A 19,599-nucleotide genomic window follows, 5' to 3' on the forward strand; every position below is an offset into this window, starting at 1 on the left:
ACGATGGTTCCACTCAAAACTGATGGAAACGCTGGCTGGTTCACCAAATAGTACAAAGGTACCAGGGATCTTGAACAGAATCAGAACTTGGAAGAACCAGAGCTAATTTGGTGGGAAGGGGCCAAGAGAGGGTTTTTGGTGGAACAATTACACCATGGATGGTTTTTCTGTAGAACCTCTCATAGGGTGAAAGCTTGCACAGACTGGAGATCTATCCTAGATATTACCCTTTATGTAGGTTTCCAGGTAGAACTCTCTCCAAGGGTTCCAAGTGGAACTTTTACAAATGCTCTGCATCAAAGTAGTCGGCAGGTGAACGCGCCATCTAACCAGTCTCACCATCCTTTGGGCCATGCTAGTAAAGTCAGCTTTCCTACATCTTCTGATCAAAGAGTGACCTGCAGGACTGGTCTGATATTCTGCAGACATTTGGGTTTGTGACAGTGTTTCTGTAGGCAGCTGTGGAAGTGTTTGTTGGCTGCAGGTTAACAGTATCTCCCTCAGACACAGAGCTCAGTAAGCCTCACACAGTGACCGGTTATCCCTGAATAGCCTGGGATTCTCCCAGCCTCACCACCCGGTCTGTTGGCCTCCACCAGCAGGTGCGTCTGGCCTACATCCAGAGCACTACGGGGAACAGATGTGAAAGAGCAGGAAATATTTCCCACAATGCAAGTGTAGCAGGTGGTGAATAGGCCAGCTGAAAGGGCTGTTTTGACTGGTGGAGAGGCAAAGGTCAAGGATGGAAGATTAAACATGAGCAAACACACAGGCTGCGATGATCTGAGAACCCTCTGCACTGAGGTGGAGGTTTACGTTGGACAGGGGTTACAGACAGGTCACACTCAGAATGACCTACCTCACGTATGTACGCCTATACACACACATACACAGAATCCAAACTAAAAAGGGGCCCAAATATTCTCATTCGGCACTATCTCTCTCCTCACTTTCATCCAGGGCAAACCAGGCGAGCCGGGGACTGACGGACCTCCAGGTCCAAAGGGATCTCGCGTAAGTCTCTATTGTCTCAGTAATCCAGTGCTGGTAACAGAAAGAATTCATGAATTGTCGTTTGATGTGCTGTTTTGTCTGGGCTCGGTCACTGTAGGGGGAACCTGGCATTAACGGACGTCCAGGAATGGAGGGCCTTGAGGTAATCATCAAATATTTCTCTCAGCCTTCTCTTGCCACGGTCACAGGGTTCCAAGCAGTCATCACGGCGAAATCTGAGTACAGTATGGTGTAATGTTAGGCTCCATGTATACGCTCTGTATAAATTATTCTGACTCTTTAATTTCAGTGTTTTACCATTAAAACACTGTACTGTTACATATTATGTCATATTATATTATGTCACATAATTCCAGGCAAAAGCCTTGTCTTTAGTTAATCAGACTAAATATAACTTTTTTTGGGTTTTATCCTGTGTATTGACACATTTAAAGGGATACTTTAGATTATTTGAAGTGTGCTTGTATGAGGTACTTTGGTGTATTACCTATAGTAGCTGGTGTCAAGGCGCCCTCAGTTTGCAGAAGCAGAGAGGAGCACCAGCAGGGAAGCTAAGCAATGTACTGCTGTGGACAGGGTTAGAAGCAAAAAATATTTTTTAGCCACTTGAAAAAAGGCCAACCTAAAAAGAACTTTATCACTTTAAGTGTATGCTATATTTAGAATATTTCCATACCTTGCTGTCACAGAGCTTTTCTTGATGGGAAAATATAGTATATGCCAAATATCACTCTCTCCAAAGCAACCAGGCTGCATTGGCAAAATTAAAAAACAAATAAATTACTCTTTAAAACAATGGTTCTCAATCTGGGGGTCAAAGGGGTCAGGATAATTTCTGGGGGCCGCCAGATGTTTGTGATGACATATTGTGGCAAGCAGCACGGAATAAGAGCAGGATGCAGCTGATTAGCACAATCACTAACAAAAAGTAACATTTGCATTAGTGACATAAAATACCAAACAAACTACACAATGCACCACTAGGCATGATGGGAAATGAGGGCGTATTTTACACTGGAGAATGTTTTTTACATTACATCACCTGCTATAATTTTCCCTGGAACTGATTTTAAAGAGGGGTTTTGAGAGTCAAAGCATTGGTGTTCATGTCTGAGTTTTTCTGGCAGGTGGGGTCAGGGTTGGGGTGGGCTGTCACAATCACCAACCTGATAATCCTGAGGGTCATGACTAGAAAAGGTTGAGAACTACTGCTTTAAAACACTGAAGTCACACAGTGGATAAAGCATTTTGTGGACCCTGTCCACAGTAGTACACTGCTTAGCTTCCTACACCAGTACTCCTGCTGCTCCTCCTAACTGGGGGCGTGTCGACCTCCGTCCACTGTTGGTAATACACTGTCTATGGATAAGAACCTCATACAATTACACAATCAAAACTATAGCCTCTGACGTGATAAAGAAATATTAATTTAGGAAATACATATGTTAATATATTGTCTAAGCAGGAAATACAGGAGCCAAGAATGCTAAGCTAGGCTAATCACCCCCTGATGTCTGATTGTGATAACCACCCAAACCTTTAATCACAATTCTGATCAAACGCACAAGATTAATCATATCAGTGATGACAGGATACGTTCCATACATTCTGGTGTGATGAAACGCCTGTTTAACCAGGTCAGATAAACGAAGAATAACACAGAATTTAGTTTTATCAGTGCTGATTCATTACAGTTACAAAAAAAGATCATTATGGTTACTTCAAACTTATAACACTGAAACATAAAAATGTTTCATTTATTTATAGTTCATGACTTCTCAAGGCCCACCTGCAGGGCCTTCACGGCTCACCAGTGGGCCACCACCCACACTTTGGGTTGTTTCCATACATTACTTTAAGATTTCAAGTGACAATCCAAAGTAACACAACAAGTGTGTAGGCTAATTGTTTGTCATTTCTCCAAGCAGTGGCTACAAACTAGATGTGGTCGGGGTTTGGAACATCCAGCAGTGAATCCATGTATAGAATTTATGTGGATTTTATGGATTATATGGGAATTATAGGATTTGTTTTAATATATACATCAATTAGTAAAAAAAATTAGTCTATGAAATCTCCTGTGGTTCTGTTTGATGTTGGATGGTTGACTTTCTGTTACAATAGAATAATGATGTTTAATGTTAAATTCTCTCTTTAGGGTCGAACTGGCAGCAAAGGAGAAAAGGTACGTATTAATATCACTTTTGATGTTACACATTTTCAAATGACATTTTATGATGAATCACCACTGCCAAATCCAGGTATGGAAACATCACAAGATAAGCAAATTCTTCAACATGTGAAAATGATGCAAGTGTTAACTCTTTCTCTGCATTTCTAAAGGACTCTGTGATTTAGACATATGAAATTCCAGAGTCACAGACGTTACCTGTTGTCAGATTAGATGTTTGCTTTAAACTTCACGTTGTGTCTTTGCTGGTTGTATGTTGTAGGGAGAACAGGGTGAATGTGGTGCCCCGGGTAAAAAGGGAGAACAAGTAGGTTTCACATTTTTGTATTTATTTCATTAACATGATGACTTTTTACTGTGGCCAAGTAATGTATGTGAATATACTGATATTATATTGGTGTCTTTCCTCCTTAGGGTGTACATGGAACTTCTGGTCCCAGAGGCCCCAGAGGAGAGCAGGTGAAGTCTGAACTTTTTATTTTATTAACCAGTTAGCTGGGCAGTACATCTTTATAGTTCATGTCAGTGTGGAGACAACTGTCAACAACAGCGTGGCTGAACTAATAATCACCTGTAGGACACTGATGTGTAAGAATCAAAAGAAAACCCCAATAATACCTGGAAATGGAGTTCAGTCAAAACTCAGAAAACACACCACCATGTTACTCTATTGTCTGACAATAATTTGACTCCATACTGGCATCATCCGGTATGTTAGGTTAAATGTTGAAATAGTTATGAAAATTAAATTCAGTTCAAGTCAGTTCAAATCAGTTCAGTTCAACTATCATAAAAATCATAACAGAAGTTTTTTCAGGGCACATTTCATGCAGACTGTACTTTTGTAATATAATTTCCAAAGACCCAAAAGTTCCAACCATGAACAAGCACAAAGTTTACAGTGGTTTACAGTAAAAACCTACATGTAACAGGCAGAAAATTCATTGAACAAATCAACTGAGCATACTGTCTGTATGTTAAGCACAGAGCTTGAGTCAGGATGTGGTTAGCCTAGCTTAGCATAAAGACAGGAAGCAGAGGAAAACGGCTAGCAAAGCTCTGTCCAAAGTGCAAAACTACATCTGCCAACATCTCCAAAGTGCACTAATTAATGCATTTTGTCATGTTTGTTTAGTTGAGTTGAAGTAGAAAAAGAAAAAAAAAGAAAAGTAAAAAGTAGACTTATTTTATGCACAAAAAGGGTTTATTTCTCTCAAATCCATGACACACCTATGCAATAATCCTGCTGTTTAAAGGTACAGTTCACTCCAAAATAAACAAAAAAAAAAAACAAAAAACATATTCCCCCTGGCCGGGAGTGCTGTTTATCAATATAGATAGTTTTGGTGTGAGTTGAGGAGTTCTGGAGATATCAGCTGTAGAGATGTCTGCCTTCTCTCCAATATAATGGGACTAAATGGCGCTCGGCTTGTGATGCTCAAAACTGCAAAAAAATACATTTGTAAAACTCAATGCAACAGCAATGTCTTTTTCCAGAAACCATGAAGAACTTACTCAAAGTAATCCACAGGCCTACAGGCTGTGAGCAGTAGGAACCAATTTCTTTCTAGTTGGAAGAAAGTAGTTCTGGTAGATTCTACTGCAGAGAGGAAGTAGTTCCAGGAAAGAGACATTGGTTTCCAGTTTTTCAAATATATTTTTTGGTGCTTTGAGCACAACAAGCCGAGTGACATTTTATGCCATAATACTGGAGAGGAGGCAGACATCTCTACAGCTGATTTAGGGATGAACCGTTCCTCTAATCAGCATCTCTATATGCCACACCTGTCAGGTGGATAGATTATCTTGGCAATGCAGAAGGGCTCATCAACACGGAATTAAACACATTTGTTAACAAAATTTGAGAGATACAAAGCTTTTGTGTGCACAGACGAAACTGAGACCTTACATACATATTTTTAAACTATTATTCTTGCTAGATTATATTTCAATAATTCTAAAACCACAAATTGTTATTTTTACATTTCTGTTTGTGTACATGCTAACAAACAAGATACCACTTGTGAAATAGTGGCTTTAGAGGTTTTGGTAGTTGTATTTTTGAACTTTTGGACAAAGCCTAGCTGGCTAGCTGTTTCCCCCTGCTTCAGTCTTTATGCTGACCTGTCTAGTTGAGAAATTACCATCAAAGTGTGAGATTCAGATTGATTTGATTTATTGTTAGTGCGTGGCCTTCATTTGGCAACAACCTTCAGCGTGTATGTCTCATTTAAAATCCTGATATTAGCATTGTGCAGTACACCTGTGAAATGGACTAATGTAAAAATGGAAGAGAACTCTCCATAACCTTCATACCTGAATGGGTGTGTGGTCAAATTGAAAGATTCCTGTGTCCCCCCACATCCGCGCTGAAACAATCAGCGCTGCAGTGAAAGCCACACACTCCGAGTCCATCTCCTGCTCTGCACTTGTGGAATGTGAGCTGTGGATTAGGTCTTATCCCCTTCCTAATGTAGCCTTTCTAAGCGGGGAATCCAAGCTTGCAATGTTTGGTTGTAGTCTTTGAGCAGACGTTGTCCCAGAGGATTAGGATTTGGGCACATGTTATCCATTCCCTCTCTCCTTAAATGCTTGTTGCCCCCTTCAGCATCAGTAGAACAACAGCAGCCATCGTCAGAGTGTACGTCCTTCTCATCTGTCTCCAGTTCCCATGAAATGTACCTACACACACTGTCCAAAGTGTATTCATAAACCTGTTACACCAAAGTATACACCATACCATACACCACAGTACATCACTGTACAGTCCACCAGACTAAACTGAACCCAGCTAAACTCACTACAAATCTTTATTTCACCCATTCTTGAAAACTGGGACAGGAAAAAAAATATTATTATTATTATTTAAGAATTTATATATATGAAATATATTAAATTTACTAAATGTTTTGTTTTACTTGAATTTGTTTTATTTTCTAAACTTGCTCTGAGTCTGGAAACACCTTGTATCAGACAAGAATTCACAATTCAAATGACTTAAAAATGTGTTAAAAACCTTCAAAGTATAAAACTAACAATACCTGCTAATAACATAGGTATACTAATTGTGTCCCAGATTTCGATCAACTCTGTCAGATTTTTTACAAGAACATGATTTAATCAGGTATAAAAAGGGTCAGCTATACCCTAAGGACCCCTGTCTCACTTCCTGGTTTAAAAAAGACAGGAATAATGCTCAAACGCTGGTAAACTTTCTATTTTTAGACAAATTCATTAAATATGTGTCTCAACCATAACATGTCAACTCTGTAGTCCTTCTAAATCAAAGCTAAATAAGAATTTATAAAATATAAATAAGAAGTTTAAAAATGTGTATTTTAATTAACATTAAGAGAACTCTGAGACACTTTAAAAAATAAAATGGCTGCTCACTATGACTATGCTGGGAAATTAAAAAATATAACATCATCTAAAATCTATTTATTTTCTACAGTTTAGTCCCCCAGTACAAACACCAGGAACAGCTGTACATGCATTCTTTTTAATGCCGTTATCCCAAGATCATGAGTTAATTATTTCATTATCTTCAGAGAATATGTAAAAATTTGTTTTCTTGTCATAACAAGTGAGCTTATCATGAGGAGAGGTGAGTGGATATAACTGGTTTAACTCAACACAAAAAAAGTAGTTTAGATTGAGTCATTTTTGAGAATTGGGACAAAACTCTATTTTGAGGGGGTTTTGATTTTTACTTTATTACTTTTTCTCTTCAATCATGCTGAAAAAATATATTTTAAAAAAATGCAACTCTTGGCTGTTAAACCTTGTAACAGGTCAACCTTTTAGTGATGACACTTTTATTAAATGTAGACATCAACTCTGTCAGACAGAAAATCTTACGGAGTTGATGTCTGAGTTGACAAAATGTTCTATTTTTTCATTTCCCAGCATAGCAACCATTTTATTTTTTAAAGTGTCTCAGAGTTCTCTTAATGTTAATCAAAATACACATTTTTAAACCATAATTCTTATTTAACTTTGATTTAGAAGGACTACAGAGTTGACATGTTATGGTTGAGACACATCTGATAGAAATATTACTGAACAAATTTGTCTAAAAATATAAAGTCCAGTGTTCGAGCTGTATTATTTTTCAAACCAGGAAGTGAGACAGGGGTCCTTAGGGTATAGCTAACCCTTTATATGCCTGATTAAAAAATGTTTAATCTGACAGAGTTGATGAAAATCTGGGACATAACTTTCAGGGCCAACATTTCCATAAGAAAATATATTTTAAAACATGATGATTATAATAGCATATTTCTATACCTGTGTTAACAGTTGCTGTTTTTAGTTTTAAATTTTGGAGACTTTTATTGGTGGAACATTATTTTTCCCAGAGTAATCAGAAAACATTAGGTCTATGATGTACAACATGTTGATGCATTTGAAAGCTCAGAATTATTTGAAACTTTAACATTATTAAAACTATATAAAACAACAATAATAATATAAAATCAAGGGATAGGTCATCAGAATTATGACTTCACAACAAATGATAAAAATTTCCCTGAAAAACCTTTAAAACCTGGTAAGAGCCTTGACACTTCCATGAATCACAGCATATTTGATTGCTTTTGATCGTTTTATCAACATACAGTTTAACTTCAACATTCGAGGGTAGAATCTGTGTTCCTTGTCCTCGGGGCACTCTGCCCTGCATGTTTGACATGTTTCAGAAGCCTGATAAACGATCTATGAATCTGAATCAGGTGTGTTGGAGCAGGGAAACATCTCAAACATGCAGGGCAGAGTGCCCCGAGGACCAGGGTTGGGAAATGTGCAACAGAAAGTCATAAACTCCAGTCGCACTCCTCTGAGAGTCCAGCAGAGGGCAGTCACAGCTCAGCAGACAAGGTCGCACATTTTGATCCCAATAATCTACATGTTGGACATTTCTGTTTTGGGTTAACAGAAGGTAATGTCTGCCTGGAGAGTAGAATCAATACAATCACACACCTTAACCTTAATCTACTGACTGATATCATGTCTCAAAGGTGCTTTATTCTTTCATTCCAATTTTTACATGACTTTGCCAATCAGTTCAGTCTTGATGTAGGACCTACTTTCTTTCTGCAATGCAATCTACCACAACTACTTTAGAATCTACCGGAACTATTTTCTGTTCTATTTTCTCTGCCGATGTCTCCAAAACTCTGCAGCTCACAACAAAAAATCTAGATACATAAATAGCACTACACCTAAGAAGAGAAATATGTGTCTTTGATTTTGGGGTGAATTGTCCCTTTAAAAGAGGTAGTCTACTGACATCAAAGTGTGCTTCCTAATCTTGGAGAGTACTAGATACCAAGAGTATCATTTAGTTCCTAATAGTAGATGTATTTACTTGTCCTTTCCTGGTTTGTTCCTGTCTCAGGGATCCAGAGGAGGACCTGGAGACCCAGGTCCTGAGGGGTCACCTGGATCTAAAGTAAGAACCCTGACAGCCAAGTTTCAAATACATGAAATAAATCACTGTGTTCACGTTAAATCAGTGGGCATGTTTGTTTTTCCTTCCCCTGAAAGGGTGACAGAGGACCAAGGGGCACACCTGGACCTCCAGGAGATAACGGCGTCGGTTTCCCTGGTCCCAAGGTACGTTTAGGTTTGGTTTAGTGTTTGATTACATAAGGAACATTTTTCTGCCTACCTCTCTGCAGGAAGGCTAACGTGTGTCCTGGGTACTTTTCTGTTCATCTCTGACTTTATTTTTTAGGGTGACAAGGGGAACCAAGGAAGACCAGGAGCTCCTGGACCAATGGGGAGGGGTGAACCAGGGACACCGGTGAGTTCACAACAATAAGGTAAACTACAGTAACTGGGGCACGTTCAATCTGAAAATGGTGTCCACCTTTTTGGTATGCTAAAAGTGCATTTTATTTGCACTGAAAAATATTTGGGGATGTTTAAAACCAGAGAGGAATATTGGAACTCAAAGTATTCAGATTAGATTATTTTTTATGTGATCCAATGGATTACATTACTAATTACAAAAATTGTAATGTAATTTGTATCCAATAACTGACTGCATTTCAGTCAGTTAAGTCAAAGTAATCTGACCCAACCTTGAAATTTAGTTCTGGTTCATTGTGCTTCAACACATCAACATGGAGTTATAAACAGAAGACTACATACAGCCAATGATGATAATGTTGTATAGTCGCAAAAATTAAGTGTAAAAACATCCATTATTTATTCATACATCAATAGACTGATTTGTCTAATCAGTAGAAACCTTTGCATCCTTGAAAAGTAGTTCCTACTAAAAGTTCTGCCTACTTTGGGTGGAAACATGACTAAAGAGAAGTTATTTTAGATATCATCACTGGATTTTTGAATTTCAGTAAGCTCTGGTGATTTTTTAAAACTGTTGTGGCACTTAAATTTATGAATCTGACAAACTGTTTGAACAACGTCAGTGCTTTTAGTGGCACAAAAACCTAGTTTAGCCATTTAGCTTTGTTGAATTGAGATGGCAGAAGGTTCACTATTTTTTTTTTAATTCAATGTTTAACATTTACTGTCTCGTTAATGCATCTAGGGTCCAGCTGGGCCACCAGGGATGCAAGGATCTCCAGGGTTTCCAGGTGAGGGTCTCCCAGGGCCCAAGGTAAGTTCCAGGACCAGCTGGTTCACCAAAACTACAATGTATCGATTTATCTTCTTTCTAGACAGTCTGCAATGTACAGGGATAAACATTTCAGAAAACAATCAGAAGTTTCTCACAGAATATGACATGTTTCCAAAGTAACTACTCAACAAATTGGGTAGTTACTTTGGAAACAGCCAAAACAAAAAAAACCCTCAATCAAATACAGTCACACACATGGTAGATGGTAAAATAAAAGTGTTATGAGTTGGTTTTTAACTGAGCATGTATCTAATCTGCCAACCAGAACTTTTTATATTTTTATTTTATGTCATTATCTTTATATAATACAGGGAAACACAGTGACATTGCTCTGTGAGGCCTGTACATTCAGTCATGTTGTTGATCCCTGATCCACCTTCCCATCCCATCATCCCTTGCATGACAGTGCATCATTTCCACAAAGGAATAAACCCAACAAAAACACCAACAACAAAGACCAAATAATAAAAAAACAGTAGTGATAAATAAATAACACCATAGGTGTGTAATTTAGAAAAGAAAAAAGAAAAAACCTGTAAACATAAAATCAAATGATAAATTATCCATCACATGTACGATATTCTTCAGCAGCATCCCAGTAGGCAAAATGTAGTCACAGAAATTCACAGACATCAGAGGTTAAAATGCTGATCAAAGTAATTATAGATTATTAACAAAAGAAAAAAATCAATAAATAGTAAGAAAAATAAATAAATAAAAATAAATAAATTTTCCTTTTTTATGCGTATGTGCAACCAGCACTTTATTTTTGAAACAGTTTCCCTCTCATTCTCACTGTCTTTTCCCACCAAAATAGCACAGCTAGCGGAGGCTTGTAATAAGTTGAGATGACAAAATCCAAAATGTAAATTTTGTATGGAAATATTTTATCTTTATGCATTATACTGATGGCGAATTGACAAGAAGACTGCTGACATATGACAGCTTTTATGTTGTATTTGTGGAGTGATATGTTTTTCTGGACACTTATGAAATTGTTAATATATTATATTTCTTAAAGGGAGTTTGGTGTAGGAAGCTTTAGTTAACTCACACGGGTAATATGTATATTTTTTAACATTTTATCACCACTTAAGAAAAAAAAACTTGACTGGCATCCCCACTTTTTAACTATAACCAGGCCCCCATGGTAGGAGGGATTCAGTTGGCACTGAGAGCCTGTGACACCCTGTGATATGTGTGTTTCTTGCAGGGTGACAGGGGGTATGAGGGTCCCAAGGGCAGCCGTGGACCTCCAGGGAACGGGTACAAAGGTGATAAGGTATGGTGACTTGTTAAAGACGGCTGGGATTGCTGACACTCACAGGGATGCTGTAAAGGACGACCTGTCTGACCTCTCACCTGTCTGACCCTCAGGGGAACACAGGAGCTCCAGGGCTGCCGGGTCTGGTGGGGTTTCCAGGGGCAGGCATCCAAGGAGAAAAGGCAGGGCCAATGAAAATGCTCAGAAATTTGCTCACCCTATTTATCCTTTACTTACTACTACTTTTATACTACATTTTTAATGCTTTTTTACTACTTCTATATTCTGATGTTTCACTTTAGGGGGACCAAGGGCCTGCTGGACCCTCTGGTCCCAGAGGACCTCCTGGACTGGGTATAGTTGGACCAAAGGTTAGTAACAGAGTATCAGAGAGTCGACACTGTTGCTTTTATATTATTTATAGGAGTGATATGTTAAACAGAGGTTAAAGGGATAGTTTGGATTATTTGAAGTGGGACTGTATGATGTACTTGTCAGTGTACAGAGGTGAGAACTACAAATACTACAAATACTTATTGACTGTACTTAAGTAGATTTTTCAGGTATCTGTACTTTACTTGAGTATTTATTTTTCACCTTTAGTCATTACATATTAGAACAAAGACAAAAAACAAATGTAACAAAATGTGAAATGACATAAAAGACACAAAGGACATAACAAGATAAAAAATGAGTTGTAAACTGACTAGAAAGCCTTAACATGACTAAAAACAATGTAAAAAATGTAACAAGTTGAAAATGACATACAAGACATGAGACAAAAAAGACGCAAGACATTAAACATAAAAGATGTAACAAGACAAAAAAGATGTTAGAAGAGGAAAAAGAACATAGAAGAAAAAATGCAAGAACTAAAAACAATGTAAAAGACATAAGACGAAAAAGACGTAATGACAAAAACCTAAGTAAGAGATGTAACCAGACAAAAAAGACTGTAAAAATCTAACAAGATGAAAAACGACACAAAAAAAATGTAAGAAGACAGGCGTGAGAAGAAAGACCTTACATGACAAAAAACAATGCAAGACATGTAAAAAGACAAGAAGGACATATCAAGACAAAAAAGACATAACAAGACTATAAACAACTTAAAAGATGTAACAGGACAAAAAAGACATAACAAGATGAAAAACAATGCAAAAGATATAATGAGACAAAAAAAAACTCACAAAAATGTTGAGAAAATACAACATTAAAAACACAAAGGACGTAACAGGACACAAATCAACATAAAAGATGTGATGGGACGAAAAATAAACATGAGGAAAAAGACATAACAACAGTAAACACTACGAAAAACAACAAGATGAAACAGACCAGAAAGGGAGGCTCAAATTGAAAAAAATGTGAGTTTGAGTTAACATTGATCAGAAACAGCTAGTAGAAATAAGTACTTCTACTTGAATACAAAATTTGTTTACTTTTGTCACCTCTGTATTACCTGCAGTAGACAAGGTCAGCAGGAAAATGTAATTTAGACACCTAAAGTGGAAGTTCTGTAAACCAAATATTGTTTCTTCAAAGCAACCAGACTCCTTTGATAGAATCAGTAATCTGACCTCACAGAACACAGGAGCTGCTGGTCCACCGCTGCTTTGGTCTGTTGGTTTGTTTGCATTATTGTGTGGCTTAAGTGTTTTAAAAAGTTAGTTCAGATTCACTGAACTAACCGTCTTTGAGTTGTTGGTCATCTGGTTTGTGTTTCTTCCCAGGGTGACCAGGGTTTCCCCGGAGAGCCTGGGCCTCAGGGAGAGAGGGGTGTTGGTGAGCCAGGAGCAAAGGTAGGACAGTCAGACTCTGCTTGAGTAAAGCAGGTTGAACAGAGTGAACACTGAGACCGAGAAGTTCTGAGTCCATGTGTGGTTTTCCAGGGGGAGCCAGGGCCTGATGGGGCTGCTGGGATACCTGGGATTCCTGGTGAGGATGGAGCAGTTGGGGCTAAGGTGAGTCAGAGACTCGAGGTCAAAGGTCACATGTTGTAAAATTACATGGTCCAGTCAGGATTGAGTGCAGCTCAGATATTAAAGTTCAGCTCAGTTCAGCCCCCAAAACAAAACTCCATATTTTTCCTCTTTCCTGTAGTGATATTTATCCATGTAGATGTTTTTTTGGTGCGAGTTGCAGAGTTTTGGAGATATTTGCCTTCTCTTGAATATAATAGAACTAAATGACACTTGGTTTGCGGCGCTCAAAGCGCAAAAAGTACATTTGAAAAACTCAACAGCAGTGTCTCCAGAAATCATGATCAGGTTGCTCAAAATAATCCACAGGACTACTTTTTTATGCGGTAAAATCTACCAGAACTACTTTCTGTCTAGAAAGAGAGTAATTGCCATTTAGTCCCATTATATTTGAGAGAAGCACATCCAGCAAGGAAACCACCTTGGTACTGTATTCCCAGTCAAACTGGCCACTGTTGTTCTGTCCTGTCCAGCTATGTTCACTGGTATATCCAGTCCTACCTCTCCATATCAGCTCATAGGTTTATCTATGCACCATTTTAGGTTACCTGAAGTGAATGTCTATGCTCACAACACTTACCAGCTTCACAAAGTTGATTGAATAAGATTGTGATTGACTAGAAAATGATTTGTTTAAGACTGTGACGCACTTTGATCTGCTGTTTAATCCAGGGAGAGATGGGGTTACCAGGTCTGAGGGGCCTAGAGGGAGCACCGGGGAAAGGCATCCCTGGAGAAAAGGTAACCTTTAATCAGTCAATGGTCAGAACATTGTTTTTTTTAATATCATGGGTAACCATGGCAACATATCACATGAAGCCAGCTGGTTCTGCTGTTTCACAACACTGTTACATCTTGAGCAGGAGACCGGGGTTGGTTTGAAACACAGAATGTTGCTGGGGATTGTAGTGCAGAACATTATGGATAATTTGTAATTAGGCAGTAGCCATTCATAATCTGAATAGAGGATGTAGATTATTAGCCATAATTTCATAACCATCCAAGTCACCACAAGATATGGGATTGTGAAACGATGGTATGTGCTCCTCTGGAGGCCACAAGTCTGTATGATATCAACCTTGTCTTAAGAAAAATATGATTTATTCAGTAATTCAATTCTATAATATATAATTCTAAATTGTAACAGTGATGTTACTGATTAGCTTACCATTATTGGAAATGGGTAGTTCTGCTAGCAGGCTGGCTACTTAGCAGAGGTGGGAGTGCATCACATGTGTGCAGGTCACAAGCAAGTCTCAATTCTTAACCTTCAAGGTTCAAGCAAGTCCCAAGTTACTGTGGTGAGAATCAAACAAGTCAAGTTCCTGCTTTAAGTCAAGTCATTGCTCAATTCAAGCAAATCACGAGTCAGGTCATACAACATTCTGATGATCCCCCTCAGTCTCCATGTTTAAATCAGTGAAAAGACAGTAGAGCTGCAACAATTAGTCAATTATTTAATTAATTGCCAACTATTTTCATAATCGATTGATCCATTTAAGTAATTTTTTGAAAAAAAAAAGGAAAAATTCTCAACTTACATAAGTATGAGAGTGAGTATTTTCTGGTGTCTTTATTCCTCTCTGACAGTAAACTGAGTATCTGTGGGTTGAAGACAAAACAAGACATTTGAAGACATCATCTTGGACATTTTTTATTATTTACTAACATTTTATAGACCAAACAACTGATTAATTTATCAAGTTTTATTTTCAGCTATAAACTGTATTCACATTTGACAATTAGCAGCAATTAATCTAAATTTGGTCTAAAATTTTGGACTTGCCTTCTCCAGGATGCTTTGGCGTCTGCTGAGAAACTGTAAATACTTTTTTGTCAGTCATCTGTCTGAAGTCTAATTCCAGTCTCATGTCACGAATAGTCAAGTCTTTAATCAGTTTCAAGTTCACGAATTTATGACTTACATCTGATTTAAGTCAAGTCATGTGACTCCAGTCCCCGACCTCTGTTAGTGAGGTTGCTAACACGAATAGTACTAATAATTCCGTTATGCTGCAATGAATACAGTTTTTTCTGGTCTTGTTTTTTTTTTTTTTAATCCAAATCAAATGTTTCATGGATAAATTAATCTCATAGATGGTTGGCTCAAGCTTAAAACTCTTTCTAGCAGGATTCTGACATGTCAGCAAAGTGAATAAACACTAAGTTCACCTCCGTAACTAATTCAAAGACCTCGTGTTTCAACAATTACTCCCAGTTTCGATGTCAAATCTACGGTGGCCGACAAGTGCAAACGCGCTGCATATACAGACAGGCGCTGCAAATACAGAAATTCTTTTTGCATTTGTTTTCTCATTTGCAGCGCGTTTCTGTATTTGCAGCGTTTTTGTTTTGCATCTGTTTTCCTATATGCAGCACGTTTCTGTATTTGCAGCACGTTTTTGTTTATGCAGCGTGTTTCTGTATTTGCAGCACGTTTCTGTTTATGCAGCGCCTTTCTGTATTTGCAGCGTTTTCCTTTTGCATCTGTTTTCTTATATGCAGCGCGTTTCTGTATTTGCAGCGATTTCGTTTTGCATCTGTTTTCCTATATGCAGCGCGTTTCTGTATTTGTAGCATGTTTCTGTTTATGCAGCGTGTTTCTGTATTTGCAGCGTTTTCCTTTTGCATCTGTTTTCCTATATGCAGCGCGTTTCTGTATTTGTAGCATGTTTCTGTTTATGCAGCGCGTTTCTGTATTCGCAGCGTTTTCCTTTTGCATCTGTTTTCTTATATGCAGCGCGTTTCTGTATTTGCAGCGCCTGTCTGTATATGCAGCGCGTTTGCACTTGTCGGCCATCGTACAAATCTGCCACTGTTATCACTGTAAACTGCATAAATGCGCTGCGAGAATGGAAAGGCAGGCATAGCAACAGTAACTAAGGAGGACAGCGCTTAGTGAAGTTGTGTCTTGTGTTTGACACAAGTCTTAGAGGATATCCCAACTGTTCTTTGTTCAGGATCTTGAAGTATTTATTTAATAGCTTTTGAATCCGGATGCAGACTGCTGCCTATACACAACTACTGTATATCAACAGTAACTCAGTAACTGTGCATATTTATATAATGACACTGACGATGGATTTATTGGCTTAGGTGTTCACACGCAAAGTACTACATGGTTTTCCCACGGACCAAGCAGTGAGGCAATAAGGAGAACAGGAGTGTGTTGGAAAAAAATAGGGGTTTTATTGACCAAAAAAATGCAAAACAGTGTAAACCAAGAACTTAATAACTAGGTCTATAAAAGAGGTGAATAAAATGGAACTTTACTCAAAATAACAGCAGCAAAACAAAGTGTTAACTGAACAAACTGACCTAACAAAATGAAACATGAGGGAACAGATATACTGGCTTGGCCAAACCAGATAACACAAGAGGGGAAAAGAAAATAGATGTTAACTAGAACTAACACAAAGGAAAATCTAACTAAACCCAAATCCCCCCCTCTGACATGGCCTGATGAGCTGGCCACAAGAGTTTTACTTCTCCCGGAAGAGACCTCCCACCAGCATGGCAACTCAAACAGCAAAAGACAAAAATGATTAATGTAACAGAAAATTGCTTGTTCTAATGCTATCATGTGAGGATTTGTGCACTCCATTTTAACAGTGTCAGGCTAAAAGTAAATAAAAAGATTACAAATCAAATAAACTGTGTAGACCGGACTTTAATGTGGATATGAATTGTCTGGGGTGTGGTTGACTACAAATAAAGTGAACCAGTGAACTCAAAGTAGTGAGGTGAGTGTGTGAGCAATACTACTGTATTATTACTGGCTGTCACCCTGTGTGCCCTTAACCAACACAGAGTTATTATCGTGAGACTTTTGAACTTGTATCACAACAGCAGAGGTACTGAGACGTATGATGTCTTGTGTCTGTGTCGTCTCCACAGGGGGACAGAGGCGACCGCGGCCCGAGGGGACTTTCAGGGTCTCCAGGCCCAGTTGGACCTGCTGGAGCCAAGGTATGTTAAATACAGGTTTCCCCCCCCAGCACATGTCAGGGTCACATGTCTGGTGGCTGTGGGTGGGACGTCCAGCACTGGAGCTAAGGTCACAACATGTGTCGTATGTATGAAGATGACTCTGAAGAGGGATTCAAGGGGAGTCTCACATGACAGCTGGACACAGACAAGCTGGAGGACACAGAGGATACCAGCCTGTGCTGCAGTTCAATTAACCAAAAGAGTAAAGAACCAAATGCTCTGTAGAGCTGTTGGCAACTGCAGAATTATTGATTATTCTCTCTGGGTTTGTTAATATTTGATCCCTTCTTAATATGGAATTTAGTCATTCTTGAGATTTCGGTCCTCCAAAAAATTTAAAAGCTTAAGAATACCAACATCCTAATTCCATTTTTGGTGGAAATTTATTCTTTAAGGTTTCCTATATAATTATATATATGTATATATGTATTTACATATATACATATACATATATATATATATATATATATATATATATATATATATATATATATATATATATATATATGTATATATGTAATTTTTTATTTTTTTTTTTCAATTTTCTTACTGTGTGACAGAAAACACCCTTAACCCAAACAAGAATTCTCAACTTAATTTTTCATATATATAATTTTATTCATAGTATTTTCTCATTATATATATAAACAAAACAAAGGAATGCAAAACAGATATATGTGACATAAAATATATGTGACATACATATACACACACATATATATATACCATCCATCCATCCATCCATTATCTATAACCACTTATCCTGACAGGCTGCGGGGGGGCTGGAGTCTATCCCAGCTGACACTGGGTGAGAGGCGGGGTTCACCCTGGACAAGTTCCCAGTTCATCTCAGGGCAGAGACAGAGAGGCAGACAACCACTTATGCTCACATTCACACATACAGGCAATTTAGAGTTATCAGTTAACCTACTATGCTGTATGTCTTTGGACTGTGGGAGGAAGATGCACAGAAAGGCCCCACACACACACATATATATTTATATATGTGTATATATACACACACATATATATTAGCAAAAAAGGCGGGTAAAGAAAAAGAAAGAAAGGAAAGAGAACTTCAAACAATTTAAAAATGTGTTAAAAGCCTTCAAAATCTAAAGCTAAAGATACTTACTGATAACATAGGTGTGAAAATGTGCTATCATAATCAACTTTGTTTTAAAATCATTAATATTTTAAGTTTGTGTCCCAGATTTCTTGAGTAACAGGTCCATGATTTTTGGAAAGAGAAGCTGGTTCTGAATCTTCCAAATGTATTTTTTTGTGTGCTACTCAGTTCCATTATATTAGATTATATCTCTAAAACTCTGCAATTCACAGCAAAAAAATCTAGATGAAAATATGTCATTTTGATTTTAGGATGAGCTGTTCCTTTAATCATGATTGCTTCATTGGTTATTGGTAACTGAGAATCTTTTATAGATCATGACTCAGGCTGTTTTTGTAGCTATGTTTGGCTGATTTTATCATTCATCTAGCAGGATTTTAGATCTAATTCAAATATTTGCTTTGAAGTGGTCAAGTTCTTATAACTATTTATAATAATAAATGAATGCTGGCAATTCACCTGCTGGCTGCTTTAATGTGAAACATTGCTTCAGACTCAGACTTGTACAAGAGGAAACCTCCCTCAGAGCTCAAGGTGTTTGAATAGTTCTTTAGAAAACACATGATAAATGTTTGCTCTGGCTGCCTGCTGTTGACACAAGCTTGTATGACTCGTTGTTCAGGGAGAACCTGGCAGTCCAGGGATGGTGGGTCTACCTGGAGCCGCTGGGCGTGGCCTACCAGGACCAAAGGTGATGGCACACAGTAAATCAGTAACACACACACACATTTTCATCACTTAAGAACAGTCAGTTCTCTGTGACTGGGTCGAGACCCACAGGTGGGTCACAGGAGATTTTATTGGGGTCTCCAAAAAATAGAAAACTGTGAAAGAAATTCTGCAAATTTAAGATTTATACACTTTTCATAAAGCATTTAAAATCTGCATTGATTCCACCTAGATGCACTTATTTTGTCTCATTTTCATAGGAGGCTAAAATTTTCTATGAAAAACAGTGAGATGTCCTCTTAACTCAGCTGAAATAAAAATAATAATGATGATGATGATGATGATGATGATGATGATGATGATGATGATGATGATGACGATAATAATAATGATAACAACAAAAAGAAAAGCACCAAAAGACGGGGCTCCTTTTAATGTGATTTATTATGAAAGAAAACATTTAAATAAATACTTTGGAGTGAATGTTTTATGACATAGTTTAAGGGGTGTGTCTCTTTTTTTGATAAACCCTGACAATTTGGAGAGGATGTATGAATAAATAAATCATGTAGTAATTTATTTAATGTGTTGTTTTTCATGTAACAGGGAGATCCTGGGCCTGTTGGACAACCTGGACTTGTTGGAGAACCTGGAGTAGGAATCATTGGTCCAAAGGTAACATGAACATAATATCAGAGGTGGGAAGTT

General features: G+C 37.9%; 1 protein-coding gene across 1 annotated transcript in view; it reads left to right on the plus strand.

Annotated features, from left to right (window-relative positions):
- The window catches only part of col28a1a (collagen, type XXVIII, alpha 1a), a 39,308-nt gene that overhangs the window by 9,014 nt on the left and 10,695 nt on the right, over window positions 1-19,599 (plus strand). Inside the window, exons 6-23 of the mRNA XM_084738718.1 lie at window positions 961-1,014; window positions 1,112-1,156; window positions 3,173-3,199; window positions 3,468-3,512; window positions 3,620-3,664; window positions 8,604-8,657; window positions 8,753-8,821; window positions 8,943-9,011; window positions 9,768-9,836; window positions 11,071-11,139; window positions 11,235-11,303; window positions 11,424-11,492; window positions 12,855-12,923; window positions 13,014-13,085; window positions 13,776-13,844; window positions 17,001-17,072; window positions 18,845-18,913; window positions 19,498-19,566. Of these exons, the coding sequence (XP_084594844.1) occupies window positions 961-1,014; window positions 1,112-1,156; window positions 3,173-3,199; window positions 3,468-3,512; window positions 3,620-3,664; window positions 8,604-8,657; window positions 8,753-8,821; window positions 8,943-9,011; window positions 9,768-9,836; window positions 11,071-11,139; window positions 11,235-11,303; window positions 11,424-11,492; window positions 12,855-12,923; window positions 13,014-13,085; window positions 13,776-13,844; window positions 17,001-17,072; window positions 18,845-18,913; window positions 19,498-19,566 (1,104 nt within the window). The remainder of the gene's footprint in view (window positions 1-960; window positions 1,015-1,111; window positions 1,157-3,172; window positions 3,200-3,467; window positions 3,513-3,619; window positions 3,665-8,603; window positions 8,658-8,752; window positions 8,822-8,942; window positions 9,012-9,767; window positions 9,837-11,070; window positions 11,140-11,234; window positions 11,304-11,423; window positions 11,493-12,854; window positions 12,924-13,013; window positions 13,086-13,775; window positions 13,845-17,000; window positions 17,073-18,844; window positions 18,914-19,497; window positions 19,567-19,599) is intronic.

This window comes from Lutjanus erythropterus, chromosome 16 (genome assembly GCF_056507025.1).
Source record: "Lutjanus erythropterus isolate fLutEry1 chromosome 16, fLutEry1.hap2, whole genome shotgun sequence".
NCBI classification, from domain to species: domain Eukaryota; kingdom Metazoa; phylum Chordata; class Actinopteri; order Lutjaniformes; family Lutjanidae; genus Lutjanus; species Lutjanus erythropterus.